We start from the raw sequence: 25015 nt of genomic DNA on the forward strand, positions 1-25015 counted from the left end.
TGCAGTTCCATTTACGATGACATTATTTCTGTCACTGTCCATTTTAAAATTTAATGCACAATTCTGTTCAGTTGTTTCTCCTTTATTTTCTATTATTACAATTTCTTGTATTCTCAGCACAAATAAGAGTATTTGCTTGGTTAACATTAAAGTTATCAAATGCAGAACTGTTATAAAAGAACGTATAAAGTACAGAAAATTCGTGTACTCTTATAATTGATCCCTTGGAGATTAATTCTTCAACTCCATCATTTTCCATTCTAATACTATACATGAGTTGACCAGTTAGGTGTAATAATACTCTTCAGACCTGGAGTTGGCTTCTGCACCAAGTATGAAACGAAGACTTTAGTAATTTCATGCCCTCACGTGAAATTTTCCCCTCAGGCCAACTTCACCAGAAGATAAAGACAAACCAGAAGTGTTTAGTACACTCCTGCCTCAAATACGTCACCAACGTACAAGCCCAGTGTGGTTTGGATAAAAGGTAGTTGTGCAAATCTCTGGAATAAAGAATGAGAGCCTATTCAGAATACTATTTATTTATGGAGACTCGCAATAACGAGTTTCAATTCTGAAAAAACCAATATGATTCTCAAAAACTCTAAACAGAATTTATCGTAAGCAGGATGTGGGTTTGGATTTGTGACACTCCAAAAATACCAGATTTCAGCTTTCAGTACTTTTCTGATGTGGTTAATTATATCCATAGACAGATGCCTTCTTTCTTGGCTGAAGTGATACGTAAATAGAGAAGCGTGCAGAAAAACTGTCTTTTGTACCCTCCACTAAGTAATTTCCATGAAGCGAATGGCAGAGTGCACCTATCTTTACATGAGCTGGGCTGTCCACCTGATGAAAGCTTTTCTAAATACAGATAACAGCTTCAGAGGATATGAGCCTTTTAGTTTCAGAGTGCTTGCCATTTAAACTCCAACTACAGAGTGATCACTGACATCTTATTACGACTCCACCATTCCAAGTCATTCTTGAAACAGATTCAAACCTGATGATGATTGACAGATCAGATCTTTGAGTCTAAAATCCCTAATTGACTATGCATCACTCTGAAAAACAGGAGTCTTTTCAGACTAATTACTTGATTCCCCGATTTTTGTTCCCAGATTCTTCACTATTCCCTAGCCTCATTTGTTACTCAATTGTTAGTATTTTTCTTACTTCTTGGAAGATGATGCCAGTGAGAATCTGGTCCGTGAGTTTTAAGGAAACGGCCCTTCTTGGAGTGAGTAGAGACAACATAAGAATATGAAAACATGGCTTTATGTCCCAATTCTGTCACTAAGGGCATTGGGCAAATTACTTAATATTTCTGGATCTCAGTTCCCTAATCAGTGCAAGGAGAAATTTGGGCTACATGCCTCAAGGTCTAGACCAACTGGAAACATCTTACAAGTTTATGAATTTTGGGTTTTTTATTTAAAAAAATTGTAAAAAGCCACATAAAATGACCATCTTCATCATTTTCAGGTTTACGCTTCAGTGATGTTAAGTATATTCACAGTGCTGTGAAACAGACCTATAGAACGTCTTCGTCTCACAAAACTGAAACTCTATACCTGTTAATAACTTCCCATTTTCCTTTCTGTTTCTGTGAATTTGACTACTCTAGATCCTTCCTGTAAGTGGAATCATGTAGTGTTCCTTTTTGTTTTTGTTTTTGTGAGTGGCTTATTTCACTTAGCATAATATTCTCAAGGTTCATCTATGTTTGTAGCCTGTGACAGGATTTCCTTCCTTTCGAAAGCTGAACGATATTCCATTGTGTGTATATACTTTATTTATCTATTGATGGACATTTGGGTTGCTTCTATTTCTTCAGATACCCCCTCTGCTCCTCCGTCCCCTTCGGAGATTCCCATGATGCATGTATTGGCCTGCTTGATAATATACCATAAATCCCTTAGGCTCTCTTCATTTTTCTTTGTTCATTTTTATTCTGGCTTCTCCAACTCAGTGATTTCAAATGACCTTGAAATGATTTCAAATGACCTCTTCAAGTTTGCTGATTCTTTTTTCTGCCTAATCCAATCTTCTGTCGAACCCCTCTAATGAATTTTTCGTTTCAGCTATTGTATTTTTCAGTTCCAGAGTTTATTTCGTTCTTTTTTTATAGGTTCTATCTCCTTGCTGATAATCCTATTTTGTTCACGCATCATCTTCCTGATTTCCTCTGGTTGTGTATCTGTGTTCTCTTTTAGCTCGTTGAGCATCTTTATGATCATTATTTTAAATTCTTTGTCAGGTAGCTCATAGATCTGCATTCCTTTAAGGTTGATTTCTGTAGCTGTATTTTGGTTGATTGGACCAAGTCTCTGATTCTTTGTGCGTCTTATAATTTTTGCCGGGATTTGCGCATTTGAAAAAACAAACACTTTTCCCAGTCTTTACGTTCTGGCTTCGCGCAGGGGAAATCTACTGTCTGGGGAGTTCTAGCACCTCTCAAACCTTTTATAACCTCTTGTTCCCCTTGGCAGCTGCCTGCAGAACTGCAGCTCTGATATGCTGCTTGCCTCTGTTTTCAGTAGCTTCCAAACTCTGGCCTTGGTCTCATTAATGCTCTGAGTCTGGTGAAACAAAAAAACTAGCCCCTCAGGCAGCCCCCAGAGAAACCAGAACATTGGATACATGGTCTCCTCTTTAGTTTCCATCCCAAGGGTGGAGCCCTAGTCCAGGGGTTTCCTCGCGGTTGCTCTATGCTCATTGCATAGGGGGAGGGACAAAAATAGGTGCAGTAAACGCGGGGAACATTCCTCCCCCATTCACTGGAATCCCTTCTTGGTTTTACAATAGCCAGAGTGCTGTAGTTTCTCAGCTGGTCCCTGGAGTTCTTACAGAGGTAGTCTAGTCTATATGTTGGTTTTATTTATTGATTTTTTACTAAAAAAATTTTTTTGTTAACGTTTATTTTTGAGAGGGAGAGAGACGGAGTGTGAGTGGGGGAAGGACAGAGAGAGAGGGAGACACAGAATCCGAGGCAGGCTCCGGGCTCCACTCCGAGCTGTCAGCGTAGAGCCTGACGCAGGGCTTGAACTCATGAATTTTGAGATCATGACCTGAGCTGAAGTCGGATGCTTAACCGACTGCGCCACCCAGGCGCCCCTATATGTTATTTTTAATAGAGTGTGTATCTTAGGCAAAAAGGGGCCTATAGCTTCCTAGTCTGCTGTTGTCTTCCTCAGCTTGGGCTGCCATGACAAAATACCACAGATTGGGTACTCTAAACAACAGAAATCTATTTCTCACAGTTCTGGAGCCTGGAAGTCTGACATCAGGGTGCCAGCATGGTCGGGTTCTGGTGAGAGCTCTCTTCCTGTCTAGCCACCTTGTCTCTGTGTTCTAACATGGTGGAGAGAGAGCAAACTCTGGGCTCTTCCTCTTCTTATAAGGACACAAAATCCCATCATGGGGACCCCATCCTCATGACCTCACCTGAGCCTAATTACTTCCCAAAAGACCCCTCCTCCAGGTACTGTCGCATTGGGGGTTAGGTCTTTAGCGTATGAATTTCGAGGAAACAAAACACTGAGTCTGTAAATGCTGTCTTGCTGACGTTATTCTGAAATAAAAATTTAAATAGAAATATTCAATTGCCTGGTTAACTTCTGATCTTTGCTATGCATGCGGTGAATAAAAATGCACCCCTAAGCTGAAAATCACTTAGCGAAACACTATTCTGTATTCTAATCGCATCTAGCATTCGGTCTTCAATCAGATGTTTAAATATGTATAATAAAACAATATTGCTTGAAGACATACATTTTACATAATTTCACTCAGTATAAAAGGTTGTTGTTTTAAAATATCACCGTTTATGATTTGTGTCAGGTTTTTAACAATGAAAAGAAGGCGTGAACACTTCCAGAAACAGGTGTATCGAAGACATGATCAAATGAACAGGAATCGAAGGGTAAGTATCAGCCTTTGCGATTTTATAGCACAGATTCTATGTAGATTTTTTTATGCCGTTTTCATTTGAACCGGCTTTCTTTTTTGTAGCCATTTTTCTTCTAGTAGTTAGTCTTGGCATCTGCTTATATTGATGATTACTTTATTTAGTTAGTATTTAGTTATTTATTTTACTCTTTATTAATTTTATTTTTTTAACTTATATCCAAATTAGTTAGCATACAGTGCAACAGTGATTTCAGGAGTAGATTCCTTAATGCCCCTTAGCCATTTAGCCCATCCCCCCTCCCACCACCCCTCCAGGAACCCTCAGTTTGTTCTCCATATTTAGGAGTCTCTTCTGTTTTGTCCCCCTCCCTGTTTTTGTATTGTTTTTGTTCCCCTTCCCTTATGTTCATCTGTTCTCTGTCTTGAAGTCCTCATATGAGTGAAGTCATGCGATATTTTTCTTTCCCTGACTGACTAGATGATTACTGTAATATGTGGTAAAACCTGTCTACCAACATCAGTGTAGGAAGAAACCTTGTATGTCAACCGTGTCTGCATGTTTCCAGCCTTGCAGTACAGGTGCTTGCAAAAGGTTCCCCCTTCCCTTCCGTTACCCGCATTTCTACCTTATATTATTTAATTTAGCTTCGAAGCGGGCATTAGACAAAAATGAGTTGGGTTACAAATGAAACTTACTCGTAGTATTTATTTATTTATTTTTAAGTAGGCTCCACACCCAACGTGGGACTTGAATTCATGACCCTGAGATCAAGAGTCACATGCTCCACTGAACTGAGCTACCCAGACACCCCAGTAGCATACGTTACCTTAAACATTCTTTTACAGTCCTTGAATCCCCAGGGCATCGTCTTTATTTTATTACTTACTTACTTATTGGAGTGCTGTGAGTAACAGTTGCAAGAAATGCTGTATATTGACTGAGCCAATTAAACCTATTTTGCTGGAAACGTCCATCTTTATTACAGAGCTCACGTGTTTGACCTAAGTATTTATTTATTTATTTATTTATTTTCAACATTTATTTATTTTTGGGACAGAGAGAGACAGAGCATGAACGGGGGAGGGGCAGAGAGAGAGGGAGACACAGAATCGGAAACAGGCTCCAGGCTCCGAGCCATCAGCCCAGAGCCTGACGCGGGGCTCGAACTCACGGACCGCGAGATCGTGACCCGGCTGAAGTCGGACGCTTAACCGACTGCGCCACCCAGGCTCCCCCAAATCGGCATTTTTATATCCTTTGGATAGATACCTAGTAGTGCAATTACTGGGTCATAGGGAAGTTCTATTTTTAATTTTTTAAGGAGCCCCCATATTGTTTTTCAGAGTGGCTGCACCACTTTGCATTCCCACCAGCAGGGCAAAAGAGTTCCTCTTTCTCTGCATCCTTGCCAACATCTGTTGTTTCCTGAGTCGTTAGTTTGCCATTCTGACAGGTGTGAGGTGGTATCTCATTGTGGTTTTGATTTGTATTTCCCTGATGATGAGTGATGTTGAGCATCTTTTCCTGTCTGTTAGCCATCTGGATGTCTTCTTTGGAGAAGTGTCTGTCTGGGTCTTTTGCCCATTTCTTCACTGGATTATTTGTTTTTTGGGTGTTGAGTTTGGTAAGTTCTTTATAGATTTTGGATACAAACCCTTTATCTGATATGTCATTTGCAAATATCTTCTCCCATTCCATTGGTTGCCTTTTAGTTTTGTTGATTGTTTCCTTCACTGTGCAGAAGTTTTTATCTTGATGCGGTCCCAGTAGCTCATTTTTGCTTTCATTTCCCTTGCCTCCAGAGACATGTCAAGTAAGAAGTTGCTGTGGCCAAGGTCAGAGAGGTTGCTGCCTGTTTTCTCCTGTAGGTTTTAGGTCTTACATCCGTATTGAGTTTATTTTTGCGTATGGTTTAAGAAAGTGGTACCTGTTCATTCTTCTGCATCTCACTATCCAGTGTTCCCAGCACCATTTGCTGAAGAGACGGGGTTTTGTCTGTTGGATACTCTTTCCTGCTTTGTGGAAGATTAGTTGGCCATATATTTGTGGGTCCATTTCTGGGTTCTCTCTTCTACTCCATTGATCTATGTGTCTGTCTTTGTGCCCGTTCCATACTGTCTTGATGATTACAACTTTGTGATATAGCTTGAAGTCCGGAATTGTGATGCCTCCAGCTTTGGTTTTCTTATTTGGGATTTCTTTGGCTATTCGGGGTCTTTTCTGGTTCCATACAAATTTTAGGACTGTTCTAGCTCTGTGAAGAATGCTGTTGGTATTTTGATTGGGATTGCATTGAATGTGTAGATTGCTTTGGGTAGTATCGACATTTTAACAATATTTATTCTTCTGATCCATGAGCATGGGATGTTTTTCCATTTCTTTGTGTCTCCTTCAATTTCTTTCATAAGCTTTCTATAGTTTTCAGTGTACAGATATTTTACCTCTTTGGTTAGGTTTACTCCTAAGTAGCTTTTGGTTTTGGGTGCAATTGTAAATGGAATCGATTCCTTGATGTCTCTTTCTGCTGCTTCATTATCGGTGTATAGGAATGCAGCTGATCTCTGTACATTGATTTTATATCCTGTGACTGCTGAATTCATGTATCAGTTCTACCAGTTTTTTGGTGGAGTCTTTCGGGTTTTCCATGTGAGAGTGTCATGTCATCTGTGAAGAGTGAAAGTTCGATTTCTTTCTTCCCGATTTGGATGTCTTTTATTTCTTTTTGTTGTCTGATTGCTGAGGCTAGGACTTCCAACACTATGTTGAATAACAGTGGTGAGAGTGGACATTCCTGTCATGTTCCTGATCTTACAGGGAAAGTTCTCAGTTTTTCCCCATTGGGGATGATATTAGTTATGGGCCTCTCATATATGACTTTGGTGATGTTGAGGCATGTTCCTTCTATCCCTACTTCCTTGAGGGTTTTTATCAAGAAAGGATGCCTTATTTTGTCAAATGCTTCTTTCCACACCTATTAAAAGGATCATATGGTTATCTTTTCTTTTATTAATGTGGTATATTGGGTTGATTGATTTGCAAATATTGGACCAGCCCTGCAGCCCGGGAATAAATCCCACTTGACCATATTGAATCATTCTTTTAATGTGCTGTTGAATTCGATTTGCTAGCATATTGCTGAGAATTTTTGCATCCAGCTTCATCAGGGATATGGGCCTGTAATTCTCCTTTTTAGTGGGGTTTTTGTCTGGTTTTAGCTATCTTCCAAAAAAAATTTTTTAAGTGATCTCTACACCCAACATGGGGCTTGAACTCACAACCCCAAGATCAAGACTTGCACGTTCTATTGACTGAGCCAGCCAGGCACCCCCTATCTTCAATACAATCAATATTACAGGCTTATTCTGTAAAGGTTATAAGGACACGCTTTGTGGATTTTATCTACAATTATTATCTTTCCCCGAGATCCAGGCCAGTACTGTGGCATTTGACTTTTCCAAATCCCCATTTCCTAACTTGTTATGTGAGGGGGTTGGACTGCTTGATCTCTAAGGACCCACTGGCTTTGACATTCTTGCATCTGTGAATAGGGGAGAAAAATCTGAAGTTGAATGTTAGATGGAGGATCAAGCAACAAGAATATTGTCACTGAAAATGTCAGTCAATTTAAAATAAATAAAAAAATAAGCATCTGGTCCTGAGTAAGGACGGCTTCTGCATGATTTGTCTCCACTTTCCCCATTTAGATATCACCAGAAAATGGCCGCAGATCCCACGAAAGCGATCGAAGACGTGAAAGGTAATTGCAGATAGACATCGGTACAATAAATTTAACTCTTCTTAGGGGAAAAAATGAAACAAAGATAAATACAGGTAGCTTACAGGGAGAGGCTTCTAGAATGATCCTGAACAATCCATGCCAATCTGTTTGATAATCCCAATATCGAACCAGAAAATTCGTGATTAAAACAGCCAGGCTTGATTTTTACGGTTATGTCTGAGATGTCCCGGCTTCGTTTTCCTATGGCGGATACACATGTCTTGGTGTTATATCCTTTCTACTTAACGCGTGCAGGAATTGTCACCTGAAGACTGAAGAATTCGGTACCATGAAGAATTTTCATTATTTAATCTGAAAATTAAAACCCCCTGCCCCTTATAATATATACCAGACATGCTAAGTAAATTTCAGTGTTCCAGATGATCTTGGTTTCAAGCATGCAGGGCTTTGCCAGGTGAAATTGTCAGGAGCGTTTGTGTAACCCTTCAGAACTACAGCCATGAAAGAAGGAGTCCTGTTATACACCTTTAAAATGGGCCTAACCAAGAGCATCTGCGGAAGGGCTCAAAGAGCTGTGGACGTCGGAGCAGATTCATGATAATAGATAGTATTTACGGAGTGCCGATTATGTGCTAGGCCCTGTGCTTAGCACTTTTACGTTTGTGATATAATTTAATCCCCAGCAATCCTGTGAGGTAGGTACGAACATGTCCATGTTACAGATGAATAAAATAAGCTCCAGACAGTATATTAACTTCCTTGAAGCAATACGACTAATAACGTAATTCAGATTTTGAGTAATTGATTCGAATTTGGTTTGCGTGGCTACAAAGCCGTGGGCCTTCTGCTCTTGTATATTGTCTCTCCACAAGTGCAAGTAAAGACGAAGTTAAGTTCTTTAAAAGCCTAGCTTATTAGTTTTCTGTTGTTGCCTAACCAAATGACCACAAACCGTTGAAAACCACACTCATTTGTGATCTCAGAATTCTGTAGCTCAGACGTCCAGGGGTGCTGGGCTGGTTTTCCACCTAGGGCCTTATGGGGCTGAAATCAAGTTGCTGGCCCTGGGATGTACTCCTATCTGGAGGCTCTGGGGAAGAATCTGCTTCCAACCTCCTTCCAGTTGTTCCTTGAGGTTGTGGGAATGAGGTTTTCTGTTTCCTTCCTGGCTGTCAGTCAGGGGTCACTCTGCTTCTAGAGGGAGCCTGAATTCCCTTGCATGCGGCCCCTCCATCTACCAACCAGCAACAGCATGTCATGTCCTTCTTTCTTTCTTTCTTTCTTTCTTTCTTTTCTTTCTTTCTTCTTTCTTTCTTTCTTTCTTTCTTTTCTTTTCTTTCTTCTTTCTTTCTTTCTTCTTTCTTCTTTCTTTCTTTCTTTTCTTCTTTCTTTTCTTTCTTTCTTTTCTTTCTTTCTTTCTTTCTTTCAAGATTTTTATTTTTAAGTGATTTCTATACCCAACGTGGGGCTTGAACTCACAAACCCAAGATCCAGAGTCATGCTCTACCGAGTGAGCCAGCCAAGTGCCCCTCCTTCTTACTCTTTGCCCCCTCTTTTGCTTTTATCACGTGATTAGATTAGGCCAACCCAGATAAACCAGGATAATCTCCTTATTTTAAAAGTCCATTGAGTTAACTAAAAAATAAATGAATAAAGTAAAAAAATAAAGTCCATTGACTTGTAACTTGAATTACATCTACAAGGTCTCTTTTGCCAGATAAAGTAATATATTCATGGATGTGCTGTCTCATCACAGTCGCAGTTCTGGTGCAGTTCTTTGGGGATTATTTTTGGAATTCTGCCTGCCGCATTTAGAATGTTACACTTACGTGCTTTTAAAATTAGCAATGGGATATATTGTGTTCAGTAAATAAAAAAAAACATTTACACGTTCTGTGGAATGTTAAGGAAAAGGAAAGAGAACATGTGACTAAAAGTTAATTAGGAAACTAATATCTATTTAATTACTCAGAGCACTCTCTCTTTTATCTTTTTTTTTTTGAATTTTTTTTAACGTTTATTTATTTTTGAGACAGAGACAGAGCATGAACGGGGGAGAGCCAGAGAGAGAGGGAGACACAGAATCTGAAACAGGCTCCAGGCTCTGAGCTGTCAGCACAGAGCCCGACGCGGGGCTCGAACTCACGGACCGCGAGATCGTGACCTGAGCCGAAGTCGGACGCTTAACCGACTGAGCCACCCAGGCGCCCCGCACTCTCTCTTTTCCAAGTCAAACACTGTTTTTGGTCCCATTGGGTCCCAGCAGGAACAATATTTATAACCAAGAAAAAAGAGCAACAGTGAAAAAAATCACTTGACTTATTTTAAAACCACTGACTCCCCCAACTTAACTGATAATATCAAGATAATCCCCTAGCAGTTAGGCTTTAGTTATTCTCTGCTTCTTACAGAGGGTGGCTACTCTTGAGATAGCCAGGCTGCTGCTTCTATTAATTTCTGTGTATCCACATGTTCCAGCTACTTAAAAAAAATTGTTTTTTAAAGTTTATTTTAATTTTGAGAGACAGAGCACACACAGGCAGGAGAGGGGCAGAGTGGGGGAGAGAGAGAGAGAATCCCAGGCAGGCTCAGTGCTGTCAGCAGAGAGCCCGATGGGGGACTGGAACTCACAAACTGAACCGTGAGATCATGACCTGAGCCAAAACCGGGAGCTGGACGCTTAACCGACTGAGCCACCCAGGCACCCCCAGCTACTTTTTAAATAACAACTTTATTGAGGTATAATTTTCATACCATAAAGCTCACCCACTTAAAGTATACAACTCAGTGGCTTGTGGTATATTAACAGAGTATGTCACCATCCCAATAATCTAATTATAGAACATTTTCATTAGCCCCTAAAGAAACTCCTTGTACCCATTAGTAGTCACTCCCTCTTTTTAAAAAAAAAAATTTTTTTTAACGTTTATTTTTGAGACAGAGAGAGACAGAGCATGAACAGGGGAGGGTCAGAGAGAGGGAGACACAGAATCTGAAACAGGCTCCAGGCTCTGAGCTGTCAGCACACAGCCCGACGCGGGGCTTGAACTCACGGAGCGCAAGATCATGACCTGAGGTGAAGTCGGCCGCTTAACCGACTGAGCCACCCAGGCGCCCCTAGTCACTCCCTCTTAACTCCCTTACCTCCCTCCCCACTGCAGCCCAAGGCACCTACTAATCCATTTTCTTTATATATAGAGGCTGTGGCTACTTTTGTTCCAAAATGCTTCTAGGTATGACCATACTGAAATAATAGCAAAGCTGCTTTGGCATTTGAGGAGTAGAAAAACTCGTCTTGTGGTTTTGAAGAAACAATATAAAAAAAGGCTAGCTTAATGCATACAAGTGATCTTCTTGGATGCTATGCAAAGATTCCTCAATTCAATACTTGGAACCTTAATGCTAAAAGGAACTTTGAAGATTCTTGAGTAAAACGTCTTCATTATGCAGCTGGTGGAAATGAGACCTAGAGAGGTTAAGTTGAATGGCCCAAAGTTGCTCATCTAATTGTGCCCGTCAAATACATTTTTATTAAATATTATACTTAATTGACAGATACACGAGATGTGATGCTAAAGCTTTACACCTAAGAAATAAAAATACTTCAACCAATAGTTCTCTGCAGGAGCCCAAAGAAATAAGCCCGAAATTCAACTTTCAAGCAACTGGTCATCAGGTAAATGTAATAGAATAGCACCATAAGCTTCGCCCGTGAGATGTTAAAGAATCCATGCGTAGTTTAAATATATATAAGGATTATCTGTTATGTATAGGGAAAAAAAGTAGTTAAACAAAGCCTGTCCGGAGCCCTTTGATACACAAGAAATTTCTTCCCTGTATTTCACTTCTTTTGCTAAGGACACAAAGGTCAAGAAAACAAGCTGACCTCAATTATTCATTCTCAAGGTGAACTTCAAGTCAGATACGGATTTAGTTCAGTCTACTGTGTGTTCACATCTGTAGTGGCCTTAAGGCTCAAGATGGTCGAGGCACCTTTCCAAGGAGATAATGTGTTTACCAAACTATATACTACAGCAAAAACAAAAACAAAAATGCTAATGTATAATGTTAGCAACAGGTGAAATTAACCAGAGGACCCTGTTCCACTCATATTCTGATTAATTGTGTTCTGCATAAAAGCATATATGACTCAGAATTAGAAAATGGGCAATATATAGTAATGGCTAGACTGCCTATGCCTCAGAGCAGTATCAGTCTGGCTTCTGATTTAGGTTTCGGGGTGGTGTTAAAAGGGTATTGCTTGAAAATGGAGAAAGAAACGTAGGCTCAGTGACCGTCTGTACAAGGAAGAAACTGGAAGTTAAGTCTTGGGAGATCTTTGAGGTATTCCAGCTGGTTATAGACTAATAATACCACTTGGAAGTCACTTAGCCCCCGGGGTGTCTTCACAAGGCAGATTACCAAATTCCTGGGCACAGTTAAGGCATTCAGGCTCCACTGCATAGAAGCAAGCCTGACCCTCATCCTGTGGAAGCTTACCCACTTACTCTATGAGTAATTGCTTTCTTCATTACCTCTTCAATTAAAGCCGTTTGATGATACTATTTAGCCTGTAAGAACCCAAGAGGTGGCCTTGGTGGTCTACCTCAGAGCAGGCAAAGTCTCTCATGCTTTTAGGGTCGCAGAGCAGAGTGCTGTATAGTTTCTTCAAACTCACAATCTTGTCTCTGGTCGCTCGCAGTCTCCTCCAACCACCCCCTGTCTACTTTAACAATCAAGTTTCGTGAGTGTTTTTAAATATTGCTAAACCACTAAAGCCATAGCTTTTCTTTCCTTCACAGACTAAACTTTCACTAAATGAAAGATTCTCTAAGCTGACAACGAAGAAAACGCCAGAATCCGTTGTCAATTCTGAAGACCAAAAAGTCCTTTCCTCTTAAAGTTTCGCTGTTAACAAAGATATTGTAGCGAGTTTATGCTAGAAGATAGACATATGCTTTCAGTATTTACCTTTTGCTTCTCTTGTTAATGGATCTTTTCTTAAGTATGCTTTGATGCAAGTAACCTGTCAACAATGTTTACATAAGAGAAAAAAAATGTTTACTTTGTGTGCATAAAAGAACGGAGAAATGAGTAAGAAGTAGGAAAGATGATTTAGAATGAGACATGTTAGGAAGACAGCTAGGTTTTCAGAATGACTTGTCTTCAATGGTAGAGAATATATTTCTTTTCTTTTTTATTTTTTGTTGCTTTGATTTTAAGTTGTTCTTTGAGTTCAAGAACCCACATGGGAATCCTAAATAGATTGTATTTCAACAGTAGAGCAAGATTATTGATGAGCATCTTTGATGATAAAATATTCTCTGCCTCAAAAGTTAGTAAGATTGAACTGTACTCTTCATGAAAAAGATAAATTGGTATCCAAACCTTTTCACTTTTTCTGGGAAATTATGCTTTTGCTTTTGATATGAACTTATAAGAATTTCAAATTGTTCTACTATAATTTGCTGTGAATGTATTAAGGTAATAAAGTTTAAATACAAATGTGGCTTTTTGTCTTTCCATTGATATTTGGGGTCCAAAGTACCGATGATCCTGAATAATGATACACACAGACTATCGAAGTGTAATTTGGATGTCAACTGTGTCCAGCTAAGCCTGTTGTTATAATACACTAAAAATAGTGGTTTATTAGTATTTCCTACTTCCATAAGACTTTCAGCCTCATTTAATAAATCTTGCCCTCACATTTATTTGTGCGAAGAAAATGAAATGCAATATAGAAATATAAGAATAGTTGGATTCTAGTCTGACTCATTTATACCATTGTTTTCTGAACCAAATTAACAAATGGTTGAACCATTGAGTTGAAAAGCAAAGCCATCATCAGTTTGACCCAAGGTCTCTACATTTTTTTTTTTTTAACGTTTATTCATTTTTGAGACAGAGAGCATGAACGGGGGAGGGTCAGAGAGAGAGGGAGGCACAGAATCTGAAACAGGCTCCAGGCTCTGAGCAGTCAGCACAGAGCCCGACGCGGGGCTCAAACTCACATACCACGAGATCGTGACCTGAGCCGAAGTCGGACGCTTAACCGACTGAGCCACCCAGGCGCCCCCCAAGGTCTCTACCTTTTGTGGTAGCTTTGCTCCGAGGGTCTAACCTTGAATATGGAGAATGATGACGTGCATGAAGCTTCATACTGTAATTTGCAGCAAGTGATTTGGGAGAGGATGTTTCTTCAGATCACAAAACCAATACACGTTCCTTGAAGAAATTTTAGAAAACACAAAATACCGTAAAAACCCACATGCATAACAACTGTGATCTCTACCTCCATATGTATTTTGTTGACACAAAGACTTCTTCCATAGCAAAGCTTTCTTTCCGCGGTAGGTATCCAGTTTCCCATTGCTAGACATTCGGGCTGCATCTAGTTTGAGTTTTTGTAAATGAAACTTGTGATGACCATCCATGGAGCTAGATCTTTGCAGCAGATCTCCAATTTGTTCCATACGACCATTTTCTAGAAGTAGAATTGCTGGATTAAAGAGTACTTATTTAGAATGTTACACATATTAATAAATCGCTGTACAGAATATGAAAAGCCTTGTTTTCCCATACTCTCATCAACAGAGAATGTGGGATAGATGTACTGTTTTCAGTGTCTTGCTTGCTGATGGATAATACCGGGTGAAAAGAAACGGCGTAAGTCAACGGACTTCGTAATACCTTCCCAGCTCCAAAATGGTCTCTTTTCTGTATTGAACAGCAGCCATGTAATTCACACATCTCTCCCTCTCTACCTTGAATAACGTTAGGAGTACAGGAGCATAAACAACCGGTTTGGTCCATGCCAAGAGATAAACACTCTGGGTATTTGTCAGTACATGAACCAAGAGACAGGCTGAACTTTCCATGTTTGCCTCATTTGGCAACAATCATAGCACTGATTTTTTAATGTTTGTTTATTTAGTTATTTATTTTGAGAGACAGAGTATGAGTAGAGGAGGGGCAGAGAGGGAGGGAAAGACAATGCCAAGCAGGACACGGGGCTGGATCGCATGAACCCTGGGATCCTGTCTTGAGCTGAAATCAAGAGTTGGTCGCTTAACGGACGGAGCCGTCCAGGTGCCCCCATAGCATTAATTTTTGAAGTGAGATCTTCAGACCAGCGTGGTCAGCATCACTCAGGAAGTTGCAAACTCTCCAGCCTCACCCCCAGACCTACTGAATCTGAAACTCCGGGCGTGGGCTTCAGCAATCTGTGTGATGCGTGCTCAATTGTCAGATTGTACAATACGCTGCTCCTTAGTGGTAACTAAAATTCCTACCCGCAACCAGGTAGAAACTGTAGAGCCTACCCCATCTCCCTCTCTTCTGTTTTGATCTTTCTGCTTACTACTTTCTTTTTAAGTTTAGTTAGTTATTTTGAGAGGGAGAGAGAGAGGTGGGGAGGGGCAGAGTGAGAGAGGGAGAATCCCAAGCAGACTCCACGCTGTCAGCGCAGAGCCCAACGCGGGGCTCGAACTCATGAACTGTGAGATCACGACCTGAGCCGAGATGGATAGATGCTTAAAGAACTGAGCCACCCAGGCGCCCCTCTGCTTGTTACTTTCTACATATGTCCGTACCTGCACTCTCTCCCCTCCTCTCCGCTTCCACTCTGAAACGCTATCCAGTGGATACGAGTGCAGGTTGGAGGACTCTTTCTGGGAGGTTCTTGGGCTTCCTTGTTGGATCCTGCCCATCCTTCAAGCTACAGCTCTGCTATGTTAAATGGGTTTAAACGGGGTACAGAGTTATCTGTACGTGACTTGGCCCCTTTGTGATTTGATCCCTGGCTTTGCTCTCTAATCTTTTTTCCTTCCAATTTCCCCCCACCACGTACCTTTCCAGCCACACCAGCTTCCTTCTTACGCCTCGACCACAGTAGGCTGCTCCCTGCCTCAGACTATTTGCACTTGCGTTTCCATCAGCCTAGGATACTTTTCGCCCTACAAGACTCTTCCTCCAGACATTGGCGTGGCTCCCTCCCTCTGATCATTTGAGAAGCTCAAATACCGCTTTCCCACCACCTCAGAGGAACCTTCCATGACCACCCTATCTAAAACAGCACTGCAATCACTCTGCCCCCTCATCATGCTTTCTTTTTCTTTTTTTTAATGGGTACCTATTTTTGAGAGAGACAGAGACAGAATGCGAGTGGGTTAGGGGCAGGGAGAGAGGGAGACACAGAATCTGAAGCAGGCTCCAGGCTCCGAGCTGTCAGCACAGAGCCCGACGCGGGGCTCGAACTCACAAGCTGTGAGATCGTGACCTGAGCTGAAGTCGGGGACGCTTAACTGACGGAGCTACCCAGGTGCCTTTTTTCTTCACTGTTTTAATCTCCAGTGCCTAACAAAGTGCCTAGTATATAGAAGGTGCTAGTAAACCTTTGTTGACCGAAAGAGTATTGCAAAAAAAAAAAAAAAATGTATTAAAGATTGGGAAGAAAATGCACCATCATCTTTTAGAATTTGGGAACTACAGGAAGTTGGTGTTACTACTTTTCCAGATTTTACAAATTTTCAGAAATAATCACATTTCGCTCATGTCAGAAATAATACATTGTGAGTAAACTAATGAGCCATAAAAGTATTAAGTTGCTTTTTGGGTTTTGCGTCTGGTGCCTTCAGTTGCGTGGGTTTCCTGTTGTTTGCTGTGTGAGTCTGGCAGAAAGATTTCCTTGCTCCAGCTGAGTGCTGCCTCCTCACCCAGCAGATGGCAGCATAAAACTTCTAAAATACAGCCTTCCACAAAACTGCAAACCTCCATAAACAAAAAGGAAGGAGGGAGAGGAGAGGAGAGGAGAGGAGAAGAGGGGAGGAGAGGGGAAGGGAGGGGAAGGGAGGGGAAGGGAGGGGAAGAAGAAAGAGACTAAACAAGCTGTGGAATGTTTGGATACTTCAGAAAATGGATATTTTTAAAAAACAGCCTAACACAGATTTCTCAGTTTGACTCAGACAGATGATCTTCAGGTTGTTTATTTATCTCTTTGGTTTTTTTTTTTAAGGATTTTATTCTTAAGTAATCTCTACACCCAACGTAGGGCTTGCATTTACAACCCCCCAATCAAGAGTCTCAAGCTCTACTGACTGAGCCACCAGGCACCCTGTCTGGTTTTTTTTTTTTTTTTTTAATGTTTATTTATTTGGGGAGGGGGAGAGGTGGAGAGAGGGGGGAACAGAGGATCGGTGAAGCAGGCTCTGTGCTGACAGGAGAGAGCCCGATGTGGGGCTTGAACTCACGAACAGCAACATCATGACCTGAGCCCAAGTCGGATGCTGAACCGCCTGAGCCACCCAGGTGCCCCTGTTGTTTTTTCTTTCTTAGGGAAAGAGGTCTGAGACTAAGGGCTTAAACAAGTTGGCTATTGAGAGCTAAACAAGGCGAGGCCTCCTACCTTCAGCCCAGTGTAGCTTTATGTTTATTTGTGTTTTGCTATACCATTCTGCTTTTCTTTAAGAATATATACCTTTGCTGTCTAGGACTGGCTTTAAGATACCCGAGCAATAGTGGCGGCTGGGTGACTCAGTTGGTTAAGCATTCGACTCTTGATTTCGGCTCAGGTCGTAATCTTGAGGTTCGTTGGTTGGAGTCGCGCGTTGGGCTCTGTGCTGAGGATGCAGAGCCTGCTTGGGGTTCTCTCTCTCTCCCTCTCTCTCTCTGCTCCTCCCCTGTTTGCGCTCTCTCTCTCTGAAAATAAATAAACATTAAATATATATATATATATTTTAAAAATTAACAAATAAAATATTCCAGCAATAAATAACAAGTTGGTAAAATATCATTATAGGTAATTTGTAAATAAGGAATATACCAGAAAGCAAAGAGTGGGAAACGGAGAGGCTGAGGATGAGGAGAAACTTCTCCCAGTTACTTCGTCACCTAGTCTTTGTTCTTGACTTCACCAACTGTGTGATCCTAGGCAAGTCGCTTCTCTTGTGGAAGTTTCAATTATCTGGTGAGGTCTTTAGAAAAGATGGCCTTTCAGGGCCCTGAAAGCAGTACATATCTCAGCTCCCTACAGAACCCTGAAATATTTAAGTTCCTCTTTGCATTTTCTGAAAATGAGGCCAAAGGAAGCCTCGGGTCAGAAGTCCCATGGTCTTGGCCGTATCATTATTTATTTATTTATTGTTTAAAGTTTATGTATTTACTATGAGAGAGAGAAAGACAGCAAGCTGGGGAGGGGCAGAGAAAGGGAGACAGAGAGAGAGAGAGAGAGAGAGAGAGAAACCCAAGCAGGCTCTGAGCTAACAGCCTCAGAGCCCAATGTGGGGCTCGATCTCATGAACCGTGAGATCAAGACCTGAGCCTAAATCAAGTGCTGGACACTTACCTGACCGAGCCACCCAGGTGCCCCTGGCCATATTATTTCTTATAGCTAAGCAACCCTACAGCCCTATAGTTTTTCAGAAGGACTAAGGCCACCAGCAAGCAGACATACTCACCATGGAGGTCTCCCCTGGGACTGGGGGTACCCAAGGCAAATGGCTATGTACCGCTCCCATGGCTATCCTCAGCTTCCATTTGAGTACAAGAGCACGGGCTGTGGTAGACCAAAGTTGAAATCCCATTTCTGCCACTTCCTGGCTGTGTGTGATCTTGGCTATTATTCCCAGTTCTCAATTTCCCCATATATAAAATTGTTGTGAGGAGCACGATAAGAATGAATATGGGGGCCCCTGGGTGGGTCAGGCGGTTAAGCGTCCAACTCTTGATTTTGGCTCGGGTCGTGATCCGCGGTTCGTGGGTTCGAGCCCCGCGTCAGGCTCCACACTGAGGGCACAGAACCTGCTTGAGATGTTCTTTCTCCCCGCCCCTCTCTGCCTCTCTCTCTCTTTCTCAAAACTAAATAAATAAACTTAAAAAAATTTAAAGAATTAATGTGAGTAGGAAGGTGGACAGAGAGGTGATATAGAAGAATACACTTGAGATACTGTTGAACTTCGATCTTTTAGGGTTCACGCCCTTTCCTTTCAAGTTGCCAGTCATTGCCTCGGTGGTGGCGGTGGGATCTTTCGGACTTTGGAGGAACAAAGTATTCAGGCAGTGGTGTGCTTAAGCCAGCTTCCCGCGGGTCTTTATTGTCTGCCTTGAGGTGAAATTACTATGAAATTAACCGTTTTAAAGTGAACGATTCAGTGGCATACATCTAAGTGCCAAAACGTTTCCATCACTCCGAAATGAAACCCCACATCCATCAAGCAGTTACTCCCCATTCACCCTCCCCTCGGCCCCTGGCAAACAGCAATCTGCTTTCTGTTTCTATGGATTTACCTATTCTGGATATTTCGTATAAATGGAATCCTGTGACCTTTGTGTCTGGCGTCTGTCACTGAGCATAATGTTTTCAAGATCAATCCATCCCGGAGCAGATATTGGTACTTCACTCCTCTTTATGGCGGAATAGCATTCTCTGGTACAGGTGACAGGCATACCGCATTTTGTTTATCCGTTCATCAGCTGACGGGTATTTGAGTGGTTTCCACTTTTTGGTTATTATGAATAATGCTACCGTGAACATTCCCGTATAATTGTGTGTGTGCGAACATGTTTCGAATGCTCTTGTGCACGTACCCAGGAGTAGAACTGCTGGGCCATAGGGTAACTCTGTGTCACCAGGGTTTGAAACAGATGCCTGTAGTCAACTTTCAAGAACCAGCTAGAAAGGTATGCCACATCATCGGCCGGCAGGGAAATGCAAAACTAAACCACAGTGAGACACTGCTTCACAGCCAGTAGGATGGGTATAATCAAAAAGATAGGGGCACCAGGGCGGCGCAGTCAGTCGAGCCTCCGACTCTTGATTTTGGCTCAGGTCATGATCTCATGGTTCGCGAGTTCGAGCCCCGCATCAGGCTCTGTGCTAACAGAGCAGAGCCTGCTTGGGATTCTCTCTCTCCCTCTCCCTCTGCCCTTCCCCCAAGTCTCGCGTGCATGTGCACACATGCTCTCTCTCTCTCAAAATAAATAAATAAACTTAAAAAAAAAGACGATAGCACATGTTGATGGGGATGTGGACACATGGGAGCCCTCATACTTTGCTGGTGGGATTGAAATACGGTGCACAAAGCAGTTCAGCAGTTCCTGAAATGGTTAAACGTACAGCCCTTGCATTTGCGAATGTTTCTTGGGCATGGGGATGGGGCAGTGGTCAGGGTGTGAACAGAATAGCTAGAGAGCCCCTCCTTTCCCCGGCGGTGGGATAGTCATTAAACATGAGCCCGTTCAGACAGATGGATAGATATACGGATATGATATTCATCTCTTTGGTGTCACCTCACGTCATATCCTCCAGCCCGACGTCCACCTCACTTCTTCAAATGGCAGCATTCTATTCTGCAATGGGAATTCTTCTCTCCTAACCAACTGGTACGGAGAAGGCGCACTTTATGTATTTTCCTGTTTCTGGATCTTTCCACCCCCCGCCCCTCCCACGTTTTATTTATTTAAGTCACCTCTACACCCAACGTGGGGCTCGAACTCACGACCCCTAGATCAAGAGTCGCATCCTCCTCCGACTGACCCAGCCGAGTGCCCTGTCCTGCGTCTGGATCTTATTTGTGCTGTTCTACCCGTGCAAATGCGTCTCTCGTTTCTTTCGGCCTGTCTAGATCCTTCCCACCCTTTGAGAGCTGGGTCGGATCCCACCCCTGCCCCCCTTGTAAACACTTCGCTCAAACTCAGGATAGGAGCACCCAGTGACTCCGTGACATAACTCCTTGATATCACAGTACTCTTAACTAAACACACCACAAAATGCTGTTGTATTTTAACCTAAGAGAGTTAAATACATCATTTTTTGGTATATGTATTTCTGCCTGATGCTAAACAAACTGTGGCAGGCTCAAAAAGCTGAAGAAATAGTTAAGCTGGGTAGATTTAAGATGGAACCAATGTGAACGAAATTTGTTTTGTTTTGTTTTTTTTATTTTACTTGGAATCATTCGATTTTACTTGGAACACTAGGGCTTTGTAGCCGTATTGTGTCACTTCTTTTGGGTGGCCAAGTAAGTGGGGTGAGAAATTGGCAGGTTTGGGTCCTGGTCACCGCTTTAGTAGCTAATTAGGTATGTAATGTTTTTTTTTTTAAGTTTATTTATTTTTGAGAGAGAGAGAGTGCATGTGTGTGCGTGAGCTCACAGTTTGTGTGTTCCTGTGTGCATGTGTGCACAAGTCGGGGGGGGGGGCAGAGAGAGAGGGAGAGAATCCAAAGCAGGCTCTGCGCTGTCAGCACAGAGCCCGACGCGGGGCTCGAACTCATGAACCGTGAGACCATGACCTGAACTGAAGTCGGACGCTCCACAGACTGAGCCAACCAGGCCCCCCAGGTATGTAATCTGAGCTACCTTAACCCTCCCTAAGGAGATTCTGTCTTTTTTTTTTTTTTTTTTCTGCTAGCTCTTTGCTCCACTTTGATTTCCCTAGTTCAGGGTCTCATCTTCCTTAGCCTAGGCCCTTGTCACTCAAAATATAGTCTGTGGCCACGCTGCAGCATGATAGAAATGCAGAATCCCAGGCTCCACTCCAAACCTACTAAAACACAATCTGCGCGTTAACAAGATCTTTTTTTTTTTTTTTTAAGTTCATTGATTTATTCTTGAGAGAGAACACGAGCCGGGGAGGGGAGAGAGAGAGGGAGAAAGAATCTCAACCAGGCTCCACGCTCTCAGCGCGGAGCCCGACTTGGGGCTCGAACTCACAGACTGCGAGATCGTGACCCGAGCTGAAGCCGAGAGTCGGATGCCTAAACGACTGAACCACCCAGGCGCCCCTGTTAACAAGATCTTTAGGTGATTTCTATTCGCAATCAAAACCTGAGACGCAGTGGCCTACGTTCATTATAGTGTCTTGGCCAGTCTCTCCGTCTCCACTCTGGCCCCTTCCAATCGACCTTCTCCATTGTGACTAGGTAGATCTTTTCAGTGGGCCAAGCAGATTTTATTACTTCCTTATTTAAAATCCCTCAGGGGCTCCCTAGCAGAGGATATTGTCTATGTCGCTTTCTCTTTTGGGGAGTATTCACCCATCTTTGTTTCCTTATAATCTTTCAACGCTCCTCTTAAGTGTAACCCCATCATGGAAACCTTTTCTGTTCCTCCCGTAGTTAGGTCCCTACTCTAAGCAGCCTTTTCCGAAGGCATCGGCACTAGATTACTGTGGTTATGTGTGTACTTGTCTATGTCCCTTTCCCAGCTGTGAACTCTACTCCCACTGTGCTATGTGTGAGGATTCAGTGGGGAAGAAGACAAAGTCTCAACCCTCTTTTTAAAAAAAAAAAAAAAAGTTTATTCTTGAGAGAGAGAGACAGAGCACAAGCAGTGGAGGGGCAGAGAGAGAGGGAGACACAGAATCTGAAGCAGGTTCCAGGCTCTGAGCTGTCAGCACTGAGCCCGACGTTGGGCTTGAACCCACAAACCGTGAGATCATGACCTTATAGCCGGTCAGACGCTTTACATACTGAGCCAGCCAGGCGCCCCAAGTCTCAACCCTTTTGAAGCTTCCAGCGCAGGTAGGGAAATGAGACAAGTTACAAGCAACTCTGTAATTAAACTGTGATAAGTCTTACGATGGATACAAAGCAGGATAGGCTAAGAGTGGGGTGGGGGGCAAAGTCCTCCCTGGAAAAGTGACGTTCGCGTTGAGGTTGAAAGGCTGGGTAGCCATTAACCTTCTTCATTTGCTTAAGCTGACACCCAGTATAAAACCTGGCACATAGTAGGATGCATAAATACTGAATGTGCAGCCTAACTCCGTGTGGTAACATCTGCACAAGTTCTTTGGAGAGTATGAAGTGCGACAAAATGCAGCTTTATTACAGATTCTGTCTTGAGAGTTTAGGAAGCAGAATTCACTCCTCTCCCGGAGGGAGCCTTAGAAAACAGCCACAGACCGGCAAGTTCTGTCCTAGCCAAGTATATTCAGGCATACGATCTTCTCCCCAAACATAATTTTCCCGTTCTGTTTGGATCATCAACATGGCCTTTAATAAGATACCGGAGGGAGTAGACACATGGCTTGTGTGGGTGTAGTTTTGGATGGAGTCCTATGTCAGGAAGGCAGCCAGTTCTAGCGCATTGACTTGAAGATCAGACTGGATGGCCTTCAGGGGAGGAGGGGGGAAGCTAAGGGCAGTGGGAAGTGGGGACGGTGATTAAGAATGGTATTAATGTGGGGCGCCTGGGTGGCTCAGTCGGCGAGGCATCTGATTCTTGATTTCGGCTCAGGTCACGATGTCACGGTTCGTGAATTCGAGCCCTGCATTGGGCTCTCTGCTGTCAGCACAGAGTCCGCTTGGGATCCTCTGTCCTCCTCTATCTCTGCCTCTCCCCTGCTCATGCTCTCTCTCTGTCTCTCTCAAAAATAAATAAATACACTTAAAAAACAGTATTAATGTTGTTTTTGCCCCCCAATATGATCGGATTCCGTATTTAAGTGTTTGAGTTCCTTTCCTTTCCTTCCCTGACTTTCTTTCTCTGAATCTAGTATTCCCCATCAGCGATGGGGATAATCTATCATAGAGTTGTGAATAGGACTCAGATAAGTATTTGATATAACATTTATTGAGTATAGATACTCAATAAACGAGTGTCGTTAGGGCAGCTATTCCTTGTGGATTGATTCCCGGATTGAGCCACGGTCAGTGTCAGGACTTTCTTCCATGCACAGGTTTCTATGTCTTTCCTTACAGGCTGGTTGCTTAGGCCCACAGGGATAATAATAGATGAGTAGACTGCCTTGGTCGCTCCCAGTGATCGCCAACAGTGCTGTTGTACTGGCTCCTTAAGAACCCTTGCTGGTTGACTAGTTAATTAAATCTTCAACAAACGTTGAAGTACCTACTGTGAGGTACTATTGAGTACTTGCTATGTGCTAAGTCCTAGAATCAAAGAATAAATAAGATAGTCTGGGGTCCGGTTCAACTGTTGCTTCTCAAAGTTGAAGGTGGGGCTCTATTGGCAGTCTTACAGAGGACCATAGCCTTAACCTCAATCTTGGGGGACCAAAGAGAGGTAGAAACAGAAAGAACACTGTGATATATCGCCAGCAACTGTTGCTTGTAAGCCCTTGTACTCCAGCACATAACGAACATAGTGATCCAAGGTAGTTTGACACTGGCCTTGGCTCCATTCAGGAAGTACAAACAGAAACTGGGAAAATAAATTGCTTCTAAGGAGGGGGAATGGGAAGAGAGACTTGATTTGTTACTGTGTGCATATATTACTTTGACCTTACTTTGATAAAATTCATAACACAATTAGTAAAATATGAAACTGACTCCAAAAGACTAGAACCTAACCCTTCCTTCCCCATTTCCATTTTGACCGGCCATTTGATACAACGAGTGTTTGGGATGAGGTAAGGCTTGGGAAAGGGGACGTAGAGTGGAAAAAAAAAACAACATATTTATTGGGCCAGCTGCTTGACAATATTTTATTTAAGCTTGAAAGGTTGTTTCTTTGTTCTTATGGCCCAAATATTTTCACATCAAAACAGCAGAATCAGGACAACCTACTTAGTGTATTTACCCTAATTCAGACACTTTACATCTGATACAGTATCCTTACCTATCTCCAGTACAGGAGGGAAATATATTGCCTTGTATGTTTGCCAATATACAAGTACATTGTTGTATATGTGTTGTGTGCTTTCTAGTCTCAGCTCTCCCTCCTATGAGTTGGAGGATGTGAGGCAAATTCTTTTCCCTCTCTGGATCATCGGCCCATCTGAACATGAGAGTGTGGATTATATAAGTTATTTTCATATTTTCAAACCGAATTTCTCTGGGAATCTAGGGTTATGAGCAAGGGCCTCATAGAACTTTATGAGGGTAAAGAGGAGGAGAATTGTCAGGGAAATTAGAACATCCACCTTTGCTTCAACCAGAGCAGCTAAATCCTGCTCCCGTCTTTTATTTACTGCTTTTTTCTAATAATATTACTACTGAAATAAGGGTTTTAAATATTTTAAATGTTTTTCTTTTTTTTATTTGAGAGAGAGAGAGAGAGAGAGAGGATCTCAAGCAGGCTCTATGCTCAGCACTCAGCTCAGAGCCCGGCACAGGGCTTGATCCCACAACCCTGGGATCACAACCCAAGCGGAAATCAAGAGTCAGATGTTCAACCAACTGAGCCACTCGGGAACCCCTAAGATATTTTTCTAATAGTCAAATATTGAAAGCAATAATGCATTTCTAAAGGAAAATAGCTTAAAAATCACTTTGACATCATTATCTCATTTGATACCCAAAATAACAATATGGGGGGTAAAGAAGGTGAGATCAAGAGAAGAGGAATTCTTGGGGCACCTGGCCAACTCAGTTAGTGGAGTGTGGGGCTCTTGACCTCAGT

At 42.3% G+C, this 25015-nt stretch overlaps 1 protein-coding gene across 2 annotated transcripts in view; it reads left to right on the top strand.

Annotated features, from left to right (window-relative positions):
- LUZP4 (leucine zipper protein 4) overlaps window positions 1-13134 on the top strand; it is a 61698-nt gene extending 48564 nt beyond the window's left edge. For both annotated transcript variants that reach the window (XM_047843903.1, XM_047843902.1), the window contains 4 exons: window positions 3847-3928; window positions 7621-7673; window positions 11211-11331; window positions 12458-13134. In XM_047843903.1, coding sequence (XP_047699859.1) covers window positions 3847-3928; window positions 7621-7673; window positions 11211-11331; window positions 12458-12556 — 355 coding nt within the window. In that variant the 3' untranslated portion in view covers window positions 12557-13134. The remainder of the gene's footprint in view (window positions 1-3846; window positions 3929-7620; window positions 7674-11210; window positions 11332-12457) is intronic.
- The last annotated feature ends 11881 nt before the right edge of the window (window positions 13135-25015 follow it).

Source organism: Prionailurus viverrinus, chromosome X, assembly GCF_022837055.1.
Source record: "Prionailurus viverrinus isolate Anna chromosome X, UM_Priviv_1.0, whole genome shotgun sequence".
Classification (NCBI taxonomy): Eukaryota; Metazoa; Chordata; class Mammalia; order Carnivora; family Felidae; genus Prionailurus; species Prionailurus viverrinus.